The 19,022-nt window shown below is 38.2% G+C and overlaps 1 protein-coding gene across 1 annotated transcript in view; it reads right to left on the minus strand.

The window, feature by feature from the left end:
- The window catches only part of TMEM255B (transmembrane protein 255B), a 54,104-nt gene that overhangs the window by 4,971 nt on the left and 30,111 nt on the right, over nt 1-19,022 (minus strand). The window contains exons 5-9 of the mRNA XM_083362728.1: nt 10,253-10,333; nt 6,655-6,740; nt 4,735-4,894; nt 1,717-1,860; nt 684-838 (exon numbers count right to left, since the gene is read on the minus strand). Of these exons, the coding sequence (XP_083218854.1) occupies nt 684-838; nt 1,717-1,860; nt 4,735-4,894; nt 6,655-6,740; nt 10,253-10,333 (626 nt within the window). The remainder of the gene's footprint in view (nt 1-683; nt 839-1,716; nt 1,861-4,734; nt 4,895-6,654; nt 6,741-10,252; nt 10,334-19,022) is intronic.

Genomic DNA, 19,022 nt, shown 5'->3' on the forward strand with positions numbered 1-19,022 from the left:
TATACCTGATCCTGAATACAACTTAGTATAGTTCAGGATTAGGAAAATTGGGCAATTGGATTTGGTCTGCGTTTTAAAGGAAAAGTAACTGAATGCATATCTCAGATTGCATTATAGTTTTGGGAGTCTGCTTTTCTCTGGATATTATAATAAAAATCGCATGTCACAAATTGCATACAAATATATAGGGAAAATACTTATAGAAATGACTTATTGAAAGGTGTATGAAAACAAATACCATTTTTCTGCCATTTTTTCTTAATTAGAAGGAATTAATAGAAGTTATGTGACATGTAGATCAGTTTAAAGGTTTCCTTGGTAAATAAGAGTTAAGTCATACTATTATTTTTTTAAATTATCTTAAGTTTAACCAGACATAAATCTCACATGCAGTCACTTGTGACTCTGTCAGAGAAGGTACCTCTTGGGGTAAAAATAAATCACTTGATATTGCTGGGAATAAGCCAGTAGCCAACTGACATTGATTTTATGGACTATTTGTTTACATTCACTCTGCCCATTTTCCATTCTGACACTGTGACTTAAAATGGGAAAATACAATGCCACACAAAATGACATTAATGAATGGAAGCTAACCTAGTCAGCACACATTGATCTCACTGCTAAAGCTATTTTTCTTTTCAAAAACAGGTTTATAATAATCTGTTGGCTACGGTACGTACGGTGGAGGCTTTTCACCTGACAAGAAATAGGCTGGTGTGTATAATGGAGGAGCATTAGGAGGCACCCCATGGTTACAGCTGGCCTGAGAAGATGGCTGGGGATCATCAGCTAAAGATACATCAGTAGACGAAGATGTTGGGAAATTGCTGCTAGGCTGTACCAAGACAAAGAGAAACCTTATAATGAATGAAGCTGAACTGTAAAACTGTATTTAAAACGTATGTTGATATATTTCATAATTTCTAAGCCCCAAATTCTGCAACATTTTACCCACACACATGCACCTACTTCAACCTACAGTCATTCTCAAGTCTAAGCCACAGGGTTTTTTTAATTTTTTTTTTTTTTTTGATGTAGTGAACAAAAGGAAGGAGTGAGACACCTTTATATATAATGAAGCACAGTTTGAAAATATTTTAAGTGGATAAATCTTTGCTTATTTTAATTATATCTTATTGTGATATTTAAATCCAGAATCCCAAGCTTCTGATTAGTTTTGTGCTTGGCCCAATTGTCTATTGCCAGAAGCAATAAAGCAAACAAACAAGCATATGCTTATCTGCAGGAATGACTCTGTTTATTCTTGCTTTGTCCAAGGACCATTATTGCTAAAGTAACTCTTGGCTTAACACTATCTGTAAACATTGTCTTTGTTAGCCTTCAGTATCAACAAAACTCTGATTTATCTGCTCTGTTCTGATTCTTTGTCTGCACAAACCCATTTCTGTTGACTTTATAAATCAGTGTTTTTCAAGACTGGCAACTTTAAGATGTGAGGACGTCAACTCCTAGAATTCCCAACCAGTCTATTCAAATGGTTAAGCTTGAGAAATGCTAATATAAATGTTAAGATATTCCTAATAACACACACATGAAAAGGTGCTCTTTTGTCCACCTGGTATTCACTGCATAGGCTTGGATTAGAGTAGCCAATATGCACCCATTGATTCACACACAAAATTCCCTATTATAAAAGCAATCCAGAATGCCACTGTGAACACCAAATGTATTGGCACCCCTCCTGTACTCTACCTGAAGGGGCAGATGATAGGTAGGATAATGAGAAACAGAAGCTGCTGAAGGACAAAATCCAGCATACGTCAAGATCTGCTGAGCAGGATTGTAAAGGATCTGTGGTGGTGGAGCAGAGCTGAAGGCAATTTGGGAAACAGGCACCTGCAGTGGCGAAAGACGAATCAATTTTACTTCCTCTCCACGTCTGATTTCAATACTGGATATTTTTTCCCTTGATACATTAATCATACCTTCCCAAATAATATGCCATTCCATTTATATAGATGGGCAAATGAAAGGTTTTTTAAAAGAGAAATAAATCTTTTTTTTACCCCATTTAAAAATCCACTGTTTTGAAAACAAGCCTGCTTTTATTTGGAGCTTGTAAAATGAGCTACTAATGGGAATGGCAAGTTCTCTTTCCTAAGGCCACAAAAATTCACACAACACTACAGGGCAGCAAAGAGTTACGGCAAAACTTGATAGCTTTAAGATTCACTCTGGGAGGGGAATTCTGAAAGTCCAGCATCTTAAAGCTGCCAAGGTTGAAAAACAATGAGTTAGAAGGTTCTGTAGGCCAACAACTAGCAGAAAAATTCTGTTTCATTCAGGTGGCTTTTGAACATTTTTTTCTAGTTTATGGTAGAATTCAATCTTTTGTGTTCTATTCATAGGGGCAAGAAGAAACATTCTTTTAAGACAATGCTTCAGGCATAGGTTAGGGAATTGCAACTGCAGTCAGATTTGGATATTACACTGGGAGCGGGATTGGCAACTGCTTTCTGCCAAGAGTGGATTTTTATATAAAAAGTCCAACTCAGCACTGCATGACTGCTTTAAGTTGCCTTTCTTTCAGTTGCCTAGCAAATCTTGATTTGTGTTTCCTAAACAGTCATTTATTTCCATGCCCCACTTTGGAAATATAAAATTGTCCACATTAATAATTGCATAAGAATTCAGTTACAAGCATAACTTTGTCAAACTTTTGAATAAAAGTGAAGTCTGATAGCTTGGTATACAATGCCAACCAAAAGTGTAAGATATTTCTGTAAGCAATCATGTATTATTTAACATCCCAACATTCATGTTAATTACATTGTTGGCACAGTCAGTTCTAGAAGATAGCAATTCAGGCATATTCCATGGAGGATAAAACATTATGACCAGCAGATAATTATGATGTAATCTTAAATTTTATTAGAACGGTATGTAAAATTGCCAAAAGAAAGCTCAGAAGGATATATATATACCTGTGTTTTCCCCAAAATAAGATCTATCCCGAAAATACGTCCTAGCTTGATTTTTGGGGGTGGGCCTAATATAATCCCTACCCCCAAAATAAGCCCTAGTTAAGTCCCCGCCCACACACCCGCCTCTTCCCTTTCACTCCCCTTCCGAGCCAGACTGTCATGGTGTCATTAAGGAATTGTAACAATCACATGCCATTGTGTAATAGGGCTATGCAGTATTTGGAATTTGAAAGGAAAATACACATAGCCTTATTAGAAGTTTAATGTACTACATGCTTCTAACTAGCTGTCATCTTTGTGTAAATATGCTAAAATTTATAATGTGTTCTCTGCTGGTCATATTTTTTAAAAAATAAGAAATGGCATGTGATTGTTACAATTCTTTTTTCTAAAAACAAGGAATTGCCCCAAAGGACTAAAAATCTTTTAGTTTTCCATAGAAAGTATTCATTCAAATGTCATGAATGCTGCAAAATAAAAATGAGAGGCATAATTTCAAACAGAAGAAGTTGAAGCTGGAGGGAAGATACAATATAAAGCTAATACACTATTTTGTGCCTGACCTGTTTTTTTTTACTCCTTGTCCCCCAACCCCAGCAGAGAAATTATTTAAACAAGCTATCACTTTCTGAGCAGCTTTTCTTTACACAGGATAGCACTTCCCTTAAAAAATGCTAATTGCAAGAACACTGCCCCCCCCACCCTTTTGCCGCTATCTGAAATAATCAGTTTCACACTAATGCTTTCTTTGGCCTCCTGAGCTACTCACAGAAAACAAACCAGACAAAGAACAGCACTAGCGCATTGCTTTGTTTTCAAGATATATTCCTCACTGTTTGACTGCTTACTCTCTTGCAATCCCTTCCTCTCCAATGAATGTGCAGTCTTTCTTGCTAATTATCCCAACACTGGGATGAGCATTAGAAAGGGGAAGTGAGGAAAATGGCTATATGTTTTGCCCCTTTATACAGTTTCTTTATGATTTGTGTTCCAGAAAACTTCACCTCCATTTGGGCTCACTTGACTGTTTGGGGCCAAATCCTTGACCCCAAATGCTATGAGTATATTCAGTAAAACAAATATTAATAAACTTTTTTCAAGATTTATTATCATCCTGGCATCTCCCCTTAATGTTTTCATTCTTAAGTATTCATCCTACAAATTATAAATCAAGCACTGATGCACAGATTATGGCAACACACATGCAGCATCTCTAGGCTGTCATAAGATGACAAGATCTGCCTCAAATTGTACTTCTTTCATTAGTCAAATTATAACTAATACTATTAACTATTTAATCAGTGACAGACAGAAATGAATCTTGCTTCATTTGGTTTTCGTTTCATGGGCAATTAATCCGATCTATGTAGTGTCTCATGAAATCTGTCTTTAAAAATTGATTTTAATGCATCCAGAACACAAGGAACTGATTGTGCTTGAAGAAAGTAACAACTAATCACATAGACATAGTGGACAAGAAAATAATATTAACACAGTCTGTCCATGGTCACCAGGATTAGATTTAATTTTAAAGTGGCTTTATATTTATAATCCCTCCAGGGAGCTATAAGGTACACCCCATCAGCAACTCTTTAATTCAACCACATATTTTCCCTTGGTCATCTCAGCCATCCCAGGAAAACAGGCGTCTAAGGAGGGATGTACAAGTATAAAATGCATGCCATACTCACTCTGGGTTCAAGTCCAAAGTACTGCATATTGATATTTTATTTTGCCAGGACAACATGAACATGCTAGCATGGATCAATGTCCATCAATAGCTTACCACATCTTTAAAGGCTCCAAGTATGGCTGCTGTGATTATGCCAAGAAACAAGCCAATGATGTTCAAGACGGTGGATGACCAAAGCAGTCGATAGAGGTGAACCACATCCTGACAGCTGCTCACACCAAGGAATTCATAATAGCTGATAGAGTGTTCTGAGCTGGAAACAGGATATCAGAGCTTTAGCATGTGATGAAAAGCAAAATGGTGCCATTCCAATCTTGTCCCTTCTCTCTTATAGTAGTCGGACTGTACTAACTCCTTCTTTTCCTGCCCCTCCCTCTAACAATAGCACTTAGGGTAAATTGACAAGAGGTCTAGGATTAAAAACTATAGCAAGGTGTGTTCTGTACCAGCCTGCTACCGGCCCTGCAGAAAAGGCAGGGACAACCCCTTTTACAAGAAGGCAAGAGGCTGGAATTATGCCTGCCAAATTTATTGCTACAAAAACAAATGGAACAAGACCAAGAAACCAAGAAACAGGAGCTTTAAGAAACAGGAACTATCCAAGCGGTTGCCTTCAGCAAACCAGCCCTCCCACACATTCCCCTTATATAGAGTTCAGGGCGTGGCTTCTCTCTGCCTCCTTCCGAGGAGCCCCATTGCCTTCCTCTGTTTACTCCTAATTGACTGCCTCCTGCATCGGGCATCCTTGAACAGGGCCAGCTGTGGGTCATCTTCATCCACGCTGTCAGGCTCACACAGCTGGGTCTCCGTGGTGACCAAGTGGGAGGGGCCTGGCTGAGGGCTCTCATCAGCAAGATCTTCAACCCCCTCAGCAAGGTCTTCAATACCCCCCTCCTCCTCTGAGTCATCCGACCCAACTGCCGAACCCACAGGCTGACCCTGAATCACAACAAGGTGCAAGATATCATGATTTTTTTTCTAAGAGAAATATAAAGAATGTGAAAACATTTGTAGTTTTAAGGAGGAATACACTTTTTTAAAAAATCCCTATTTTTACTCTGGAAAACATTGTATAGTTGAATACTTGTTATTATTATGCTCTTGTGATCTCTTTTCTGGATTACTGAAATGCGCTCTACATGGGCTGCCCTTGAAGAGCACTTACAAGTTTCGTCTGGTGCAGAATGCAACAGTGCAAGTAGTAAATGCTGCCAGTTATTCAGTACATGCACCCCAATACTCTGTGAACTACAGTGGTTACCAATGTGCTTCCAGGTGTAATTCAAGGTACTGGTTGTCACTTTGAAAGCTCTTTGTGGTTTGGGACAGGGTACTTGAGGAACCATCTCTCCCCAATTGTTTCTATTCATCTGATCCGGTCAGGCAGGATGGGCATGCTTCAGCTCTTGTTGAATAGAGGATGCTAGTTGGCGAACCTAGAACACATGTCTTTTCTGGGGTAGTCCCCAGGAGATAAGGATGGCCCCAACCCTGTGGGCCTCTCCTGAGGCTCTGAAGACATGTTTCTGTCTGGGGTTTACAGGGTGCAGGGATCAGCATATTGGTTATGCTAGTGATTTTAGTTGTTTACATTTCAAGCCTCCCCTTGTTCAGGAGCTCATGGTGGCCTACATTTATCATCTATCTATCATCTACAGTGTCTATCCATCCATCTCTGTCTGTCTGTCTGTCTGTCTGTCTGTCTATCTATCTATCTATCTATCTATCTATTATCTATTTATCATCTATCATCTAGCAAATGTATATGGCTGCACATCTCACAAAAAGCAACTCTGGGCAGCATACAACAAAGTTCCCTTCTGCTTCTCCATATCTACCCTGTGATAGGTTGGTCTGAGGCAGCAGTCCTCAACCCTTCTGAATCCATGGACCTAGCTCCTGTGCATGTGCAAATGAAGCTTTACACACTCGTCCACCACTTGCAACATCTAGTTCCCAACGGGCCATAAACTGGTACTGGGGGTTGGGGACCCCAGCCTAAGACATACTTACTTTTCACAGTTATATAAATCACAGCAGTAACACGTATTACTTTTCACTTTCAGCTGGCATTTGTTATTTAAGGCATAACAGGTCACCTGTGTAAAGAGAAGGCAACTGATAATTATTAGTGCCACCCATTGCACCAGTCTATTGCTGAACCTCTTCTTATATGGATGGGCAACCAGGAACTGCCAAAAGCTCATAAAAAAAGAGCTGCCAAATTTGCTTTCAGCGTGCTTGAATAGGGTTGTCCTTCACCAGAACAGAAAGGCCTTCTCTTGCCCCAGAGAAATCCCTTCCTCCTCCCACCAGGTAATATCCAAGATTAGCAAACCTGGCCAAGCTAGTCACCTGGGCCTCACTAATGTATCAAACATAGCTGATGAAAAGGCAGGGTTGCAGGACAATCTGGATTCTTAGATGATTTCACTGTTTATTTCTGGTTGAACTGTAACTCCCCAACATGTTTCCTGGCTGTATGCATGGCTGTTACTGTCCCTGAGGACACAGTTTATAATACCAACAGCATGGCAATGCCCCAAACACATAGAAAAGTCTGTTAATAAAGGTGTGCATGTGTGTGTGTTTGAGATATTCTTGTATCTTGGTGACTGCTGGGCTAGCCTCTGCAGTTTTCTTGGCAAAATTTCAGAAGTGGTTTGCTGTTACCTTAGGAAGGAAAGAGAATGGCTGATCTAGATCACCCAGCTGACTTTGTGCCTAAGACGGGACTAGAACTTACAGTCCCCCTGTTCTAGCCTGATGCTTTAACTCAGGGTCAACTTCAACTCCCAGACTTCTTAGTTGCTAAGGTTGAGAAATAATATTATCTTAAGCACTATACCAAACTGGCTCCTGATGAATAAAGCTGTTCAGAGAAGTTTGATATATGTGTATGATATACTGAGGGTAAGGGGACTTTGATCCACTGAAATCTGTGTGATAATAAGCTACCCAGGAATGGCTGGGCTCCCAACTATTGAACTATTGAATGCTAAACTGCCATTTCTTAGAGATGCTTTAAGCAGAATCCTGCCCTGAGAGGGCTTGGCCTGTTCAATTCTACAATTCTAAGAATCTATCATGCCATTACACAATTTATTATCATATATCCTTGAAACCGTTAACCCTTGCTTTTTAGGAAGGAAAAAAGAGATAGGAAGAATGAACACTATAATATTTTATTTCAGAACTGAGATATAATCATCAGCAATACTGGCCAGAAAATCCTAAACTCCGGAGATGTTTCATTGAAGAAACAAGGATGCAGCTGAGGACCTTATTGGTAGGAGAAACAGTAGGGAAGAAATGAGGAAGAGGGAGCATTTACAGCTTCTGTTGTTTTATTTATTTTTATTAAAAAGTCATCCAATTTCAATCAGTGGGAAGAAATAAATGAAGGCTAGCTCTGTGCTGCTCTGAAATCCCTACGTATTTTCTTTGATCCACTGTTTTTACATTAGTTTTCAACTCTGGAAAACCTATCCACATCAATAAAGGGAAAGAGAATCATTTTTCCAGGAATGGAATCCTTCTCCTCCTCCATTTTTTTCTGGAATTAGTCCAAGATTGGAAGCAGTCTCTGTTTTCTGAAACATGACTGGGAAGCAGCAATTATTTCCAGAACAAATAGGATTTCATTTCTTCATTGTTATTTCAGACTTAGATTTGGGTCCTTCTTCACTTGATAGGAATTCAACTGGGCTCCTACTGAGCTTACTCTTGTAAGATCCAAAGTTTTACTATAATTAATAATTATGATTCGTGTAAGTTCAAAGAAACTAAAAGAACAAGCAATGATGCTTATCTGGAGCTTTGCAAATGTGCATTATTTGCATTTTCAGTTTTGCTTTATTTACTTTCTATTACAGCATTTCCTTCTATCTCCATTTTGCAACAGTATCTTTGAAAACAATAGATATTTTGCAGACACTGCAAAGTCATTTCTGTGTGACAAAGTAGGAGGATAATAGAATAAGAAGGATGTGCAAAATATCAAATTCCATAAGAAAAATTAATTACATAAATGAATTGCATGGAGATAAGCAAGTTAGAATATATCTATGTAACTGCTTTTCTGCAAGTTATAGTTTTAAAAAGTCAAGATGGTAGTTGTGATGTCCAGACAAGGCATAGAAAAATTGGTACTGCATTCATCAGATTGTTGTAGCCACCATGTTGATTTTTTCTTTTTTACAATCCTGAAAGGTTTAGGCAGAGAGCAAGAAAATTAAGAGCAATGATGGGGAATCAATAGCAGCAGAGAAACAGAAAATGTGAAATATCTTCAAATACATTCTGAGTTTTGATGTCAGACTTAAGGGCTCCTCAGACAAAACCCACTGGCTGCCCAGCCAAAATGAGTAGGAACATAAGGGAAATCGTCAGTTTTCAGAATGGCAGATTCTGTTCATTGCACTGGTTTCCATATTTGTGAGTAATTAAGCATGCAACAAAAATTGTCTGAATAAAGTAAAAACCATAACACTGCTTGAGATCAAAGGGGCAAAGTGATGTATCTTGTAGGGGAGAGACAAATGATGAAAGTAGCATTCCATCACTGTGATGCAAGTTCCCAAGAATTCCAATTTTCAGGAATAGATGGTACCTAAAATCAATATTTAAAAGAGAGGAAAATAACAACAACAACAAAACCCCATAAAGAGCTATAACTTTGAGATCTAGATTAGTCTAGTGATAAGGTACCAGGCTAGAAAGGAGAAAACTGTGAATTCAAGACTTGCCTTAACCATGAAAGCCAGCTGGATAACTATGGGTCAGTCACTCTCTCTTGCAGTCCAACCCACTTCACAGGGTTGTTGAGTGGAAGAAATAGGAGGGGAGGATATCTTTGCTGCCTTGAGCTATTTGTAAAAATAGTAAAGGCAAACAAATAAACTTCAACAGTAGGGTGTAGACAGAGAATTAAAAATCAGTATATGTAGAATTCCCTTGCTTTTTCCAACAGTATAGAAGCAGAATGTGTTGTTCAAAGTAAACACGTTAGAGAGGCCTTAATTTTCTCAGAAAACAGCAGTTCATTGAATAGGTTAAGTTTAGATTCTCTCCTGGGCTTGTTTTCCTCCCCACATCCTACTTTTGTTTTGTTTATGTGGATGGTTTCTTGATTCAATAGGCTGGAAGTATACTCTGCCAAAACAAAACAACAACAAAACTCCTGAGAGTAACAGGAACCAAAATTTTACTTCAGCCCCAGGATTGTGCCTGTCCTTGGCTGAAGACCGGATAGAATCTGCAGACATTCTTGGATTTCGTCAGGTTATTACAATTAAAAGTTGAGGTTTGGGGGCCAATATCATCAGCTATTAAGGTAGCTTGGGTACATCTGACAGAATGTCATTCCGCACAAACATCCGCAGGAAAAGAGCAATGGCATTTTCCAACAAATCATTTATGTAACAGGAATGGAATGAACTTCAGTTCCAAAGCAAATATTCTTGCCTCACATACAATAGCATTTCTATGCTGCCAGAATACAGAAAATAAACCTCCAGTGATTGAGTGCTGAGATTAAAAAAGTCACCTTGTAAGTCACCTTTCCATGTACTGTAGAAAGCTAGATCTTAATCTAACAATAATAGCTTACCTCTGTCTGGTAGGCATCAAATAAATATCCAATTCCACTTGTATAATACTGGCACCTTTTAGTATATAAAGGTCTAGGCTCCTAGAAGAAGAAAAACAAGAAAAATGAAAAAGAATTAAAAATGTCCTTTAAGTTACATTACAGATCTATCTTTACTTTCCCTACGCAGCTAAGCTCTGTGAGGCTTTAAGTGAAATTCCGATATAATCCAGATAATTTTGAACTTTGTCAACTATTTCCTCTTCAGCATGCATTGATTTGCTTGGAAATTAATTATAGAGTTGACTCAATTTAACAGAATAACAAGAGTTAGAAGGGACCTTGGAGGTCTTCTAGTCCAACTCTCTGAGCAAGCAGGAGACCCTATACCATTCTGGACAAATAATAATAATAATAATAATAATAATAATAATAATAATAATAATAATAATAATAATAAGAAGAAGAAGAAGAAGAAGAAGAAGAAGAAGAAGTAGTAGTTGGAAGGGACCTTGGAGGTCATCTAGTCCAACCCCCTGCTAAGGCAGGAAACCCTATACCATTTCAGACAAATGGCTGCCCAGTCTCTTCTTAAAACCTTCCAGTGTTGGAGCATTCACCACTTCTGGAGGCAGGTTGTTCCACTGGTTAGTTGTTCTAACTGTCAGGAAATTTCTCCTTAGTTCTAGGTTGCTTCTCTCCTTGACTAGTTTCTATCCATTGCTTCTGTGACTGTCCAATCTCTTCTTAAAAACCCCCAGTTTTGTTAGGAAATTTTATTTTTGAAAAAATAATTGTGTACATGTTTAAAATAGAAGTAAGTTATACAATGGACCATGCATTAATGTTTGGAAGGTTATAGCAACACATACTTGGATCAGATTTCTCAGGACGTAAAAAAGAAAGGAAAAGTTTTAAAATGACTGTTCTGTGCCATTACCACTTAATGCAGGGGTGTCAAACTCAATTTCATTGAGGGCCGCATCAGCATTGCGGTTGCCCTCAGGGGGCCGGGTGGGTGTGGCCTGGGTGGGTGTGGCCTACTGGGAGGGCGTGGCTAGAGTGCGTATGGCGTACTGGGTGGGCATGGCCAACTCTGCATTGTTCGCATCAAGGGTGCCTATGGGGGCCTGGGCAGGAGTGGGACAGATCTGAGGGTCTCTGGCAGGAGGAGGGTCTCTGGGCCAGGGCCAAGGCAGTGGGGGCCGTTCCCTCACTGTTTCCAGGATGGCTTCGCGGGCCACATGAAACCACTTCGCGGGCCGGATCTGGCCCCCGGGCCTTGTGTTTGACATGTCTGACTTAATGGCACAATGAATTAGTTCACTACCCTTCTCCCGTTAAATTCTTCCAAATCTCTGGAGCAGTTCTGAGGGTGCTTCAACACAGGAGGCAGGAATTAAAAATCTTTCTCATTGACAGAGTAGCACCCAAGAAGAGAAAAATATCGTGGGATCTGCCCTCAAGTTATTTTTCTGAAATGTTTGGTGGTTTGTAATCTTCCCTTTGAGCCCTTTGGCAATTAATAGTGTTTTAATCTATGTAAGATACTGTAGCATCTCTTGTGCTATCACATCAAGGGTATTTTAAATTATATAGAAACCATTGTCTGCCAAAGCAGATAAAAGAACAAAAGGTCAGTTTCTGCTTTTGGCCCACAGCAGAAAGATAGCAAGCTCTCAAGTGTTGCATTTTTACATTCTCATTACCTGTTTCTGAGCAAGCCAGTCTTCTTTAACACAGTGCCTTTCAACTCAAGTAACATTTCGAAGGTAGCAGTTTGATAAAAGGTAGAGTAGAGTTACAGTATATAAATATCCCTATTATTGAGTTATTTTGGAAGGTCTGGATTTATGAACCAGAACTAACACTGATCCCTTTTGGCTTTGGGAAATTGTAGAAGACTAGTCAAGTATGTTAGAAATCTATGATTACTGAAACTTAAATCTATAGTCAACATAAAAGATGTAGATAAAAAGGAAACAGGTAAACAATAGCAGATATAATTCCATCGTAGCTGTTTTTGTTAAACCACTATTATGCCTTGGAGTGTTGACCAAGACATTTTAATGTTTACAAAGAAAAAATATAAAACTACAGCAATTATAAAAGAAACTGGATAAAATAGAAATAAACCTAACCCCAGCATATATGAAAGCCAAACAAAGTGCTCAGTTATTAATATCCATTATTAGTTATTCTATTTTATTTTTGTTTGATAGATTTTTAATTTTTGAATTATGAAAATTAGCAGCTACTGAAATCTCTTTACACTGAAAACCAAAATATGATAATACATTAAGTAACCATAAATATATTTATGTCCTTGAGTGGAATTAGGCTTGTCCAAGAAATAAAACCTGACATGGCCATTGTTTTAATTTCTCAAACAGAAGATGGTTCATTTCAGTCTCTGAAAGACAAATTTCACCCCAGATTCCTTGGAAGAATCATTGTATAGTTTCTATGAACATTTCTAATTGTGAAAAAATATTGATAGATGTGCAAGTCCTCAGTGTCTTTTAATTAGAAAGTGATCATTTCAGATTTCAGATTTGTTTTGTGACATTAAAATCATTGCCAGCTTTTTAACAAGAACACCTTAATTTCCATCCAGTTTGGTTGACAATTTCCATGAATATGATATTAGGCATTTTCTCTGTAAAGTATCAGAGAGAAAGATTTGGATGTTCAAAACATACAAAGAAATGGTTCTGAGTATTAAGGAAATTAAAAACAGGATACAATCATTGATTAGAATATATGGAAGTGAATCCAACATAGCATTAAGCATGTTGTGTATAGTCATGCAAAAAGCTTACTTCTGTCCCTTTTACTCAGTAAATTCACATCCCTCCAAAGAGAATACTGGATTGAGGCACCTGCTACTTCTCTTTTCTAAGAATGCCTTTTCAGTACACTGTGTTTCCCCAAAAATAAGACCCAGTGGTGGGATTCAGCCAGCTGGCACCAGTTCAGCAGAACTGGTAGTTAATCTTTTGTTGCCCAGGCCCAGAATGGACTTCTAGACTTCTGGTTGTTCACGTATTTGAATCCCACCACTGGGCACCAGGACATATTTGCAGGGGGTTCTTTTCCATGGTTTCACTTTGTGGCGGCGGCACTGACAGACTCGCCCAGCTGGCCCATTTCTTCTGTGGCCACTCGCTCATGCACATCACCCCCGAACTCCATTTTGCCCTCAGAGGCCCTCAGGAAATACCTCTGCAGCTGAAAATGGAGCTCACGACTGACATGTACAGCGCCCCTTCCAGAAGAGCCTCTGCAGCAGAGAACCAAGATACAGATTCAATCTATAGCTCGGTTCTCAGCTGCAGAGGCTTTCCAGAAAACTGCATCACCAATAGTCTAAAAAATCATAGTAATGTTGACATAATCTGCTACCAGATAGACAGATTTAAAATTGAAACAATCAACTATTTATCCTTTATTATCAATAACTGAAAAGATTCCAAATATTAGATGCTTAAGATAATCAGTTCCATCCTACTTGGAGTGAGAGTAGTAGATATACATACGTAGCTTTTCTTCTCACTAATCACTATGCAACATGTTTGCATCTGTTAGGCTACTGTCTCTTAAACAGCTTTCAAAGAGTATGGGGAGACATCAACCTCAACTTTATTTGCAACCATATCGAGGACCACTGCATTATGGTCTTGAAAGGGAACTATGTGAGTGCCTTTTTCCCTAGAATATTTTTCCTTTGATAAGCAATATTTGGTGGATGTGATGCACCAAAAGGTAGTAGGACAGAAATCAATTATTGTCAGCAACTGCAAAAGTTAATTTCTGTACTTAGATGTTCAGTGAGGATAAGTAAGTGATGGCAGAGCACAAACTATTCCTGAATATTCAACCAGTTCTTAGGGTTCGTTTCATCACTATTAGTAGAGGTCTTCTGAGCTTCATATTGGAAAAATAAATTATCATTTCAGAAAATCTGGTCCTTCAAAAAATAAATACGGTAATATAGAAGACTGTAAGAAGTGTCTTACTGTATTTTTCTCTTCCACTCTATATTGCAAATATCTATTCTGAGAAAGAGTTATATTTTCCAAAGACCAAAAGTTGACACAGTTCTAACAATATCATAACCAATGCATAGCTTGAAGCACATTTTATTGTGGACTAATGGAAATAAAGCTCCTCTTTCTGCTGCTGGTGATAAAAAAAAATAATCCTTCCCTCTTCTGAACTCAACAGGTTCACCGTCTGGTAAAACAGAGGTCCCCAACCTTTTGGGCGCCAGGGACCGGCTCCATGGAGAGAGGTTTTTCCACAGACCAGAGTGTGCATGGTTTTGTGTACTGCCTGCATCTCACAGATGGGGCTTTGCTTGTTTGAGAGGCCCAGTTTCTGGCATGCCGCAGCCCAGTACTGGTCCATGGACTGCAGATTGGGGACCCCTGTGCTAGAAGACTTCCTATTTTCAGAGGGAGAAAATCCCTAGCCTCATGATCTGTATACAGAAGTAAGTTGGAGGGAAAGGACGTAAGTTATAGTTACATTATGAAGCAGGGAAAGCAAATAAAGTTCCCTATTGTGCACATGGTAATTAGAAGTGGACACTGTATCTGTGGTTTTTGAAATACTTGGGGATATAGCTGGCAAGAATGTGGTGCTCTATTGTAGCTTCAGCAATAAGTGGAGGACAGTGATTAGGCTGAGTTTCCTTGATATACTTTAATCATCTTTTTCAACAGCATAACAGCTACTATTGTTGACAAAAGAAAGACAAAAGACATTATGTGTGTTAATATTATAACAATTTTGATCATTCCTTCCACATACTCTATTTAATGTCAATGCTGCAAACATTGACATGTTTTTGCACTGACAATATAAGAGACAGCCTGTTATTTTAATTGCTTCATTTGGGAGGGAGGAATCACCGGAAGTTGTGATAAGATTGCAAAAAGCCGTGTACAGAATGGGAAGTGAACCCTCATATGTAAAACTAATTGGATAATGTGATTTATGACATGTAGATAAGGGCGGGGATTGTGTGTGTGTTATGATGGGTTTGAGGGGAGGAGATTTCAGATTCTGGCATCCCTTCAGGAGTGCCAATGTTTCGTTTCATTACTAAGACTTTTTAGATAAATAATATGCCTGCAACTTGTTTGATTTGTCTTATTCATCGGAACCAAGACATTTAATAGAATAGAATAGAGCTGGAAGGGACCTTGGAGGTCTTCTAGTCCAGCTCCCTGCTCAAGCAGGAGGTCCTATACCATCTCAGTCAGATGATTGTCCAGTCTCTTTTTAAAAACTTCCAGCTTTGGAGCGACCATGATTTCTGGAGGTAAGCTGTTCCATTGGTTGATTGTCCTCACTGTCAGGAAGTTTCTCCTTAATTCCAGGTTGCTTCTGTCTTTGATAAGCTTCCAAACATTGTTTCTTGTCCTTCCTTTGGTGCTCTGGTAAACAACCTGTCCCCCTCTGCCTTGTGGCAGCCCCTCAGATACTAGAACACTGCTATCATGTCTCCCCTATTTCTTCTTTTCTTTAGACTAGCCAAACCCAAATTCTGCAGCCGTTCTTCGTACGTTTTAGTTTCCAGGCCCTTGATCATCTTAGTTGCTCTTCTCTGAATTTTTTCCAGTCTCTCAACATCATTTTTGTGATATGGTGACCAAAACTGGCTGCAGTATTCAAAGTGTGGTCTCACTAGGGCTTTATAAAGTGCTACTAATGCTTTGCATGATCTTGATTCTATGCCTCTGTTTATACAACACAAGATTGTATTAGCTTTTGGTTGCTGCTGCACACTGCCTTTGGTTTTTCCTGCCTAAGCGTAGGACTTTGCTTTTCTCCATATTGAAACTCATTTTGTTGGATAGGGCCCATTGTTCAAGTTTGTCAAGATCTTTTTGGATCCTGAGTTTGTCTTCTGGTGTGTTGCTCCTGACAGTTTGGTGTCACCTGCAAATTTGATGAGTTCCCCTTCAATTCCCTCATCTAAGTCATTTATGAAGATATTAAAGAGTACTAGCCCTAAGACGGATCCTTATGGCACCCCACTGCTTGGCTTATTAGTATCTGTCCCTTTTTTTAGGCTATGTGTGTAAAAAATAGATTGGCAGATCTGCCGGCAAAACCACTGTGGTGGTTTAGCCCCCAGATAAACAACCGTTCTACCATTAACAGCACCTGCCGAATGGAAGACTTGAGCTATAAAGGTTGCTGCATGGTCAAGTTGCTATTATTGCCACATCAGCTCCAAAATTAGTCAATTCAATTGCTTTTTTAAAAACAAAACTCAAGTTTTTAACTATTTAATATCAATCTGAACATGACATTTTAAAACTTTATTGCATATTAGAGTCTGTGTGCCCTCTAGACGAAGTAACAGGACCCTCTGGGCAAAGTACCAGTTTCAAGGAAGAGATCACAAAACATAAATTGACTAGCTGCTGTAAAACATTTTTATTCTTGCAGACTTTAGCTTCATTGGTACTGTGCAGCAAAGAGCATCTGCCATTTTATCCTTTTTTCATATACCTTGGGCAGAGACTCTTAAAATGAGATTTTCTTATTTAGCTTCGACCTATAGGTTTTAATTTGATTTCTTAAATATGAATATGCTTTTGGTATGCATATTCCAGGCACACACCCTGGATATGTGAGAAAATCAACATGCAATTATACTTCAATCTACCAAGTAACACTAATGCATAATAGCTACAATCTGTTAATTAAAATACATTTGATAGAAAGTGAAACATCTACAGCCTGTAAACATCATTTCAGTGTTATTTTGGTAGCTCTAAAATATAAAAACCAGGTCATGGTTAAAACAAAAGAATAATAATGAAATTGAGATGAAAGAGTCTAGTAATTTAGATACTTTGGTTTAATTGATACACGGTTAATTTCGTAAGAAGGGAATAATGCTTCTTAATTTTTCATATTCATAAACAGTGAATATATACAATTTGCAATGCTTTATCTATATATTTTAGCATTAAATAATATATTATGTACCAAAAAATAATCTAGTATTTTTCATACAGAACTATATAATGCTCCATTCTTTTTCAGATCAAGGGTGAGGAATCTGTGGCTCTAAAATTGCATTTCACCCTGAGCTTAATTTCAAACCTTCAGTTCAGGTTTCTGGAAAGAATAGTTTTTTCTCTTCCACTGCTTGCTTTTTGGGGGAAATGGAAGGCAATATCTTCATGTCAGAGTGAAGAAAAAAATGAGTTTGTCTGTGAGATAATAGTATCCCCACTTCTGGTTAACTTTAAGATAATTGATATTTTGCCTGAAGGAAGGAATGTTGCATTTGAAAGACACTTCCCTATTTCTGCCTGGATGATCATGGGTCTAGAAAAGATTTTAGTGGACATCACCTGAATCATGCATGGAATTTTACACATCGTCCAGGTGACATCATCTTCTACTGGTTAATTTTCCTGTGCTCTCCATGGTTTCTGTTTCCCGTCCTTAACGAAGAAGAAATACTTCAAAGGCTGCACTGTGGCTTTGATTAGTATTACCAGGACCTCATTAGGAAGGGAGAACTTTCAAGGAGTTCCGGTTTTGCGTTGCAGTGAGACGGGACACAGGAAGGCAGAGCTCTGCCTTCCACGCCTAATTTTGCCCTGCTAGGGGCCCTGAAAAGGGCCTAAAGTCAACCTGAAGAGGTGATGAATTAGGAGGGGTGCCTTGTTGATCACGGAGAGATGGCGGTCTCTCTGTTCGATCCAAGGAAAGCCCTTTAAACTGGCAGGGGAAAGACTGACCACACTTCTGTGTGTTTTTGCTGACAACCAAAGAACAAAAGCTTTAATTAGCACACTATAAACAGCATATTTGGACTGGGTGAGAATATTGATCCTTTCTTTACTATTTTACAACTGAATTTCCTGGGAAAGGCTCCCAAGAAGCTTAAAACCTCCAGCTTTCACAAAAATATAAAGAAAATTCTTGGGTGATTTAATTGCCCTATCCTGGAAAGCTGCTTTGCAAGGAAAGAAAGCAAGAGTTAGACTTAAAAAACAGAGGATTTGATCTATCAGAGGAGGCTGTTTAATATATTTGTTCGAATATGATTAAAAGAACAGATGACCCTTAGATATAACTAGATTTTTATAATGGAAGATATGATTTAGAATTAAAATAGCATTTTTTTCTTCTGATATGGGAAATTTGAAAATAAGAGGAGGATTGGTAAGAACAATGTTTTAGCTATATAAATGTAACTAATATTGAGAAAATCATAACTGACAAAGATACTTTGAATATTGATGGGAAATCAAACTTTAATAAGAGCACAAAAAACAGGATATTGACTTATGAATTGATATTATTATTTCTATAATATTAGTAAAATATGATGAAGATGTTTATACCTAATTTTGTTTATCAGTAGTATTAAGAATTGTAATTGTTTAATGAGGGGAAAAGGGAAAAATATGGGGAAGAAATGAAGATTAAGGAAAAAATACTGGATTGTGCAGTACTGAATAGATTTATATTGAAGAAGTTAATGTTAAATATGTTAACACAGACAACATGTTGTTTACTAAGCTTTAAAGATTGTAATTTTTAAAAATTAATAAAACCTATAAAAAGGAAGGTAGATCTTTCAGATTTTAAACATTCTGATCCCCTTTGTCTTCCAGTTATAAATTGCAAGTTACAGTCTGTTCATATTAACTTGTCCATTTTCTAAGCAAAGGTCAACTTGCTTGCTTGTTAATGATTGCCTATTTTTAATTGAAATACTGGACTTGACACTTAATAGCTGCTTTCAGTT

This window comes from Vipera ursinii (assembly GCF_947247035.1).
Source record: "Vipera ursinii genome assembly, chromosome: 4".
Taxonomy (NCBI): Eukaryota; Metazoa; Chordata; class Lepidosauria; order Squamata; family Viperidae; genus Vipera; species Vipera ursinii.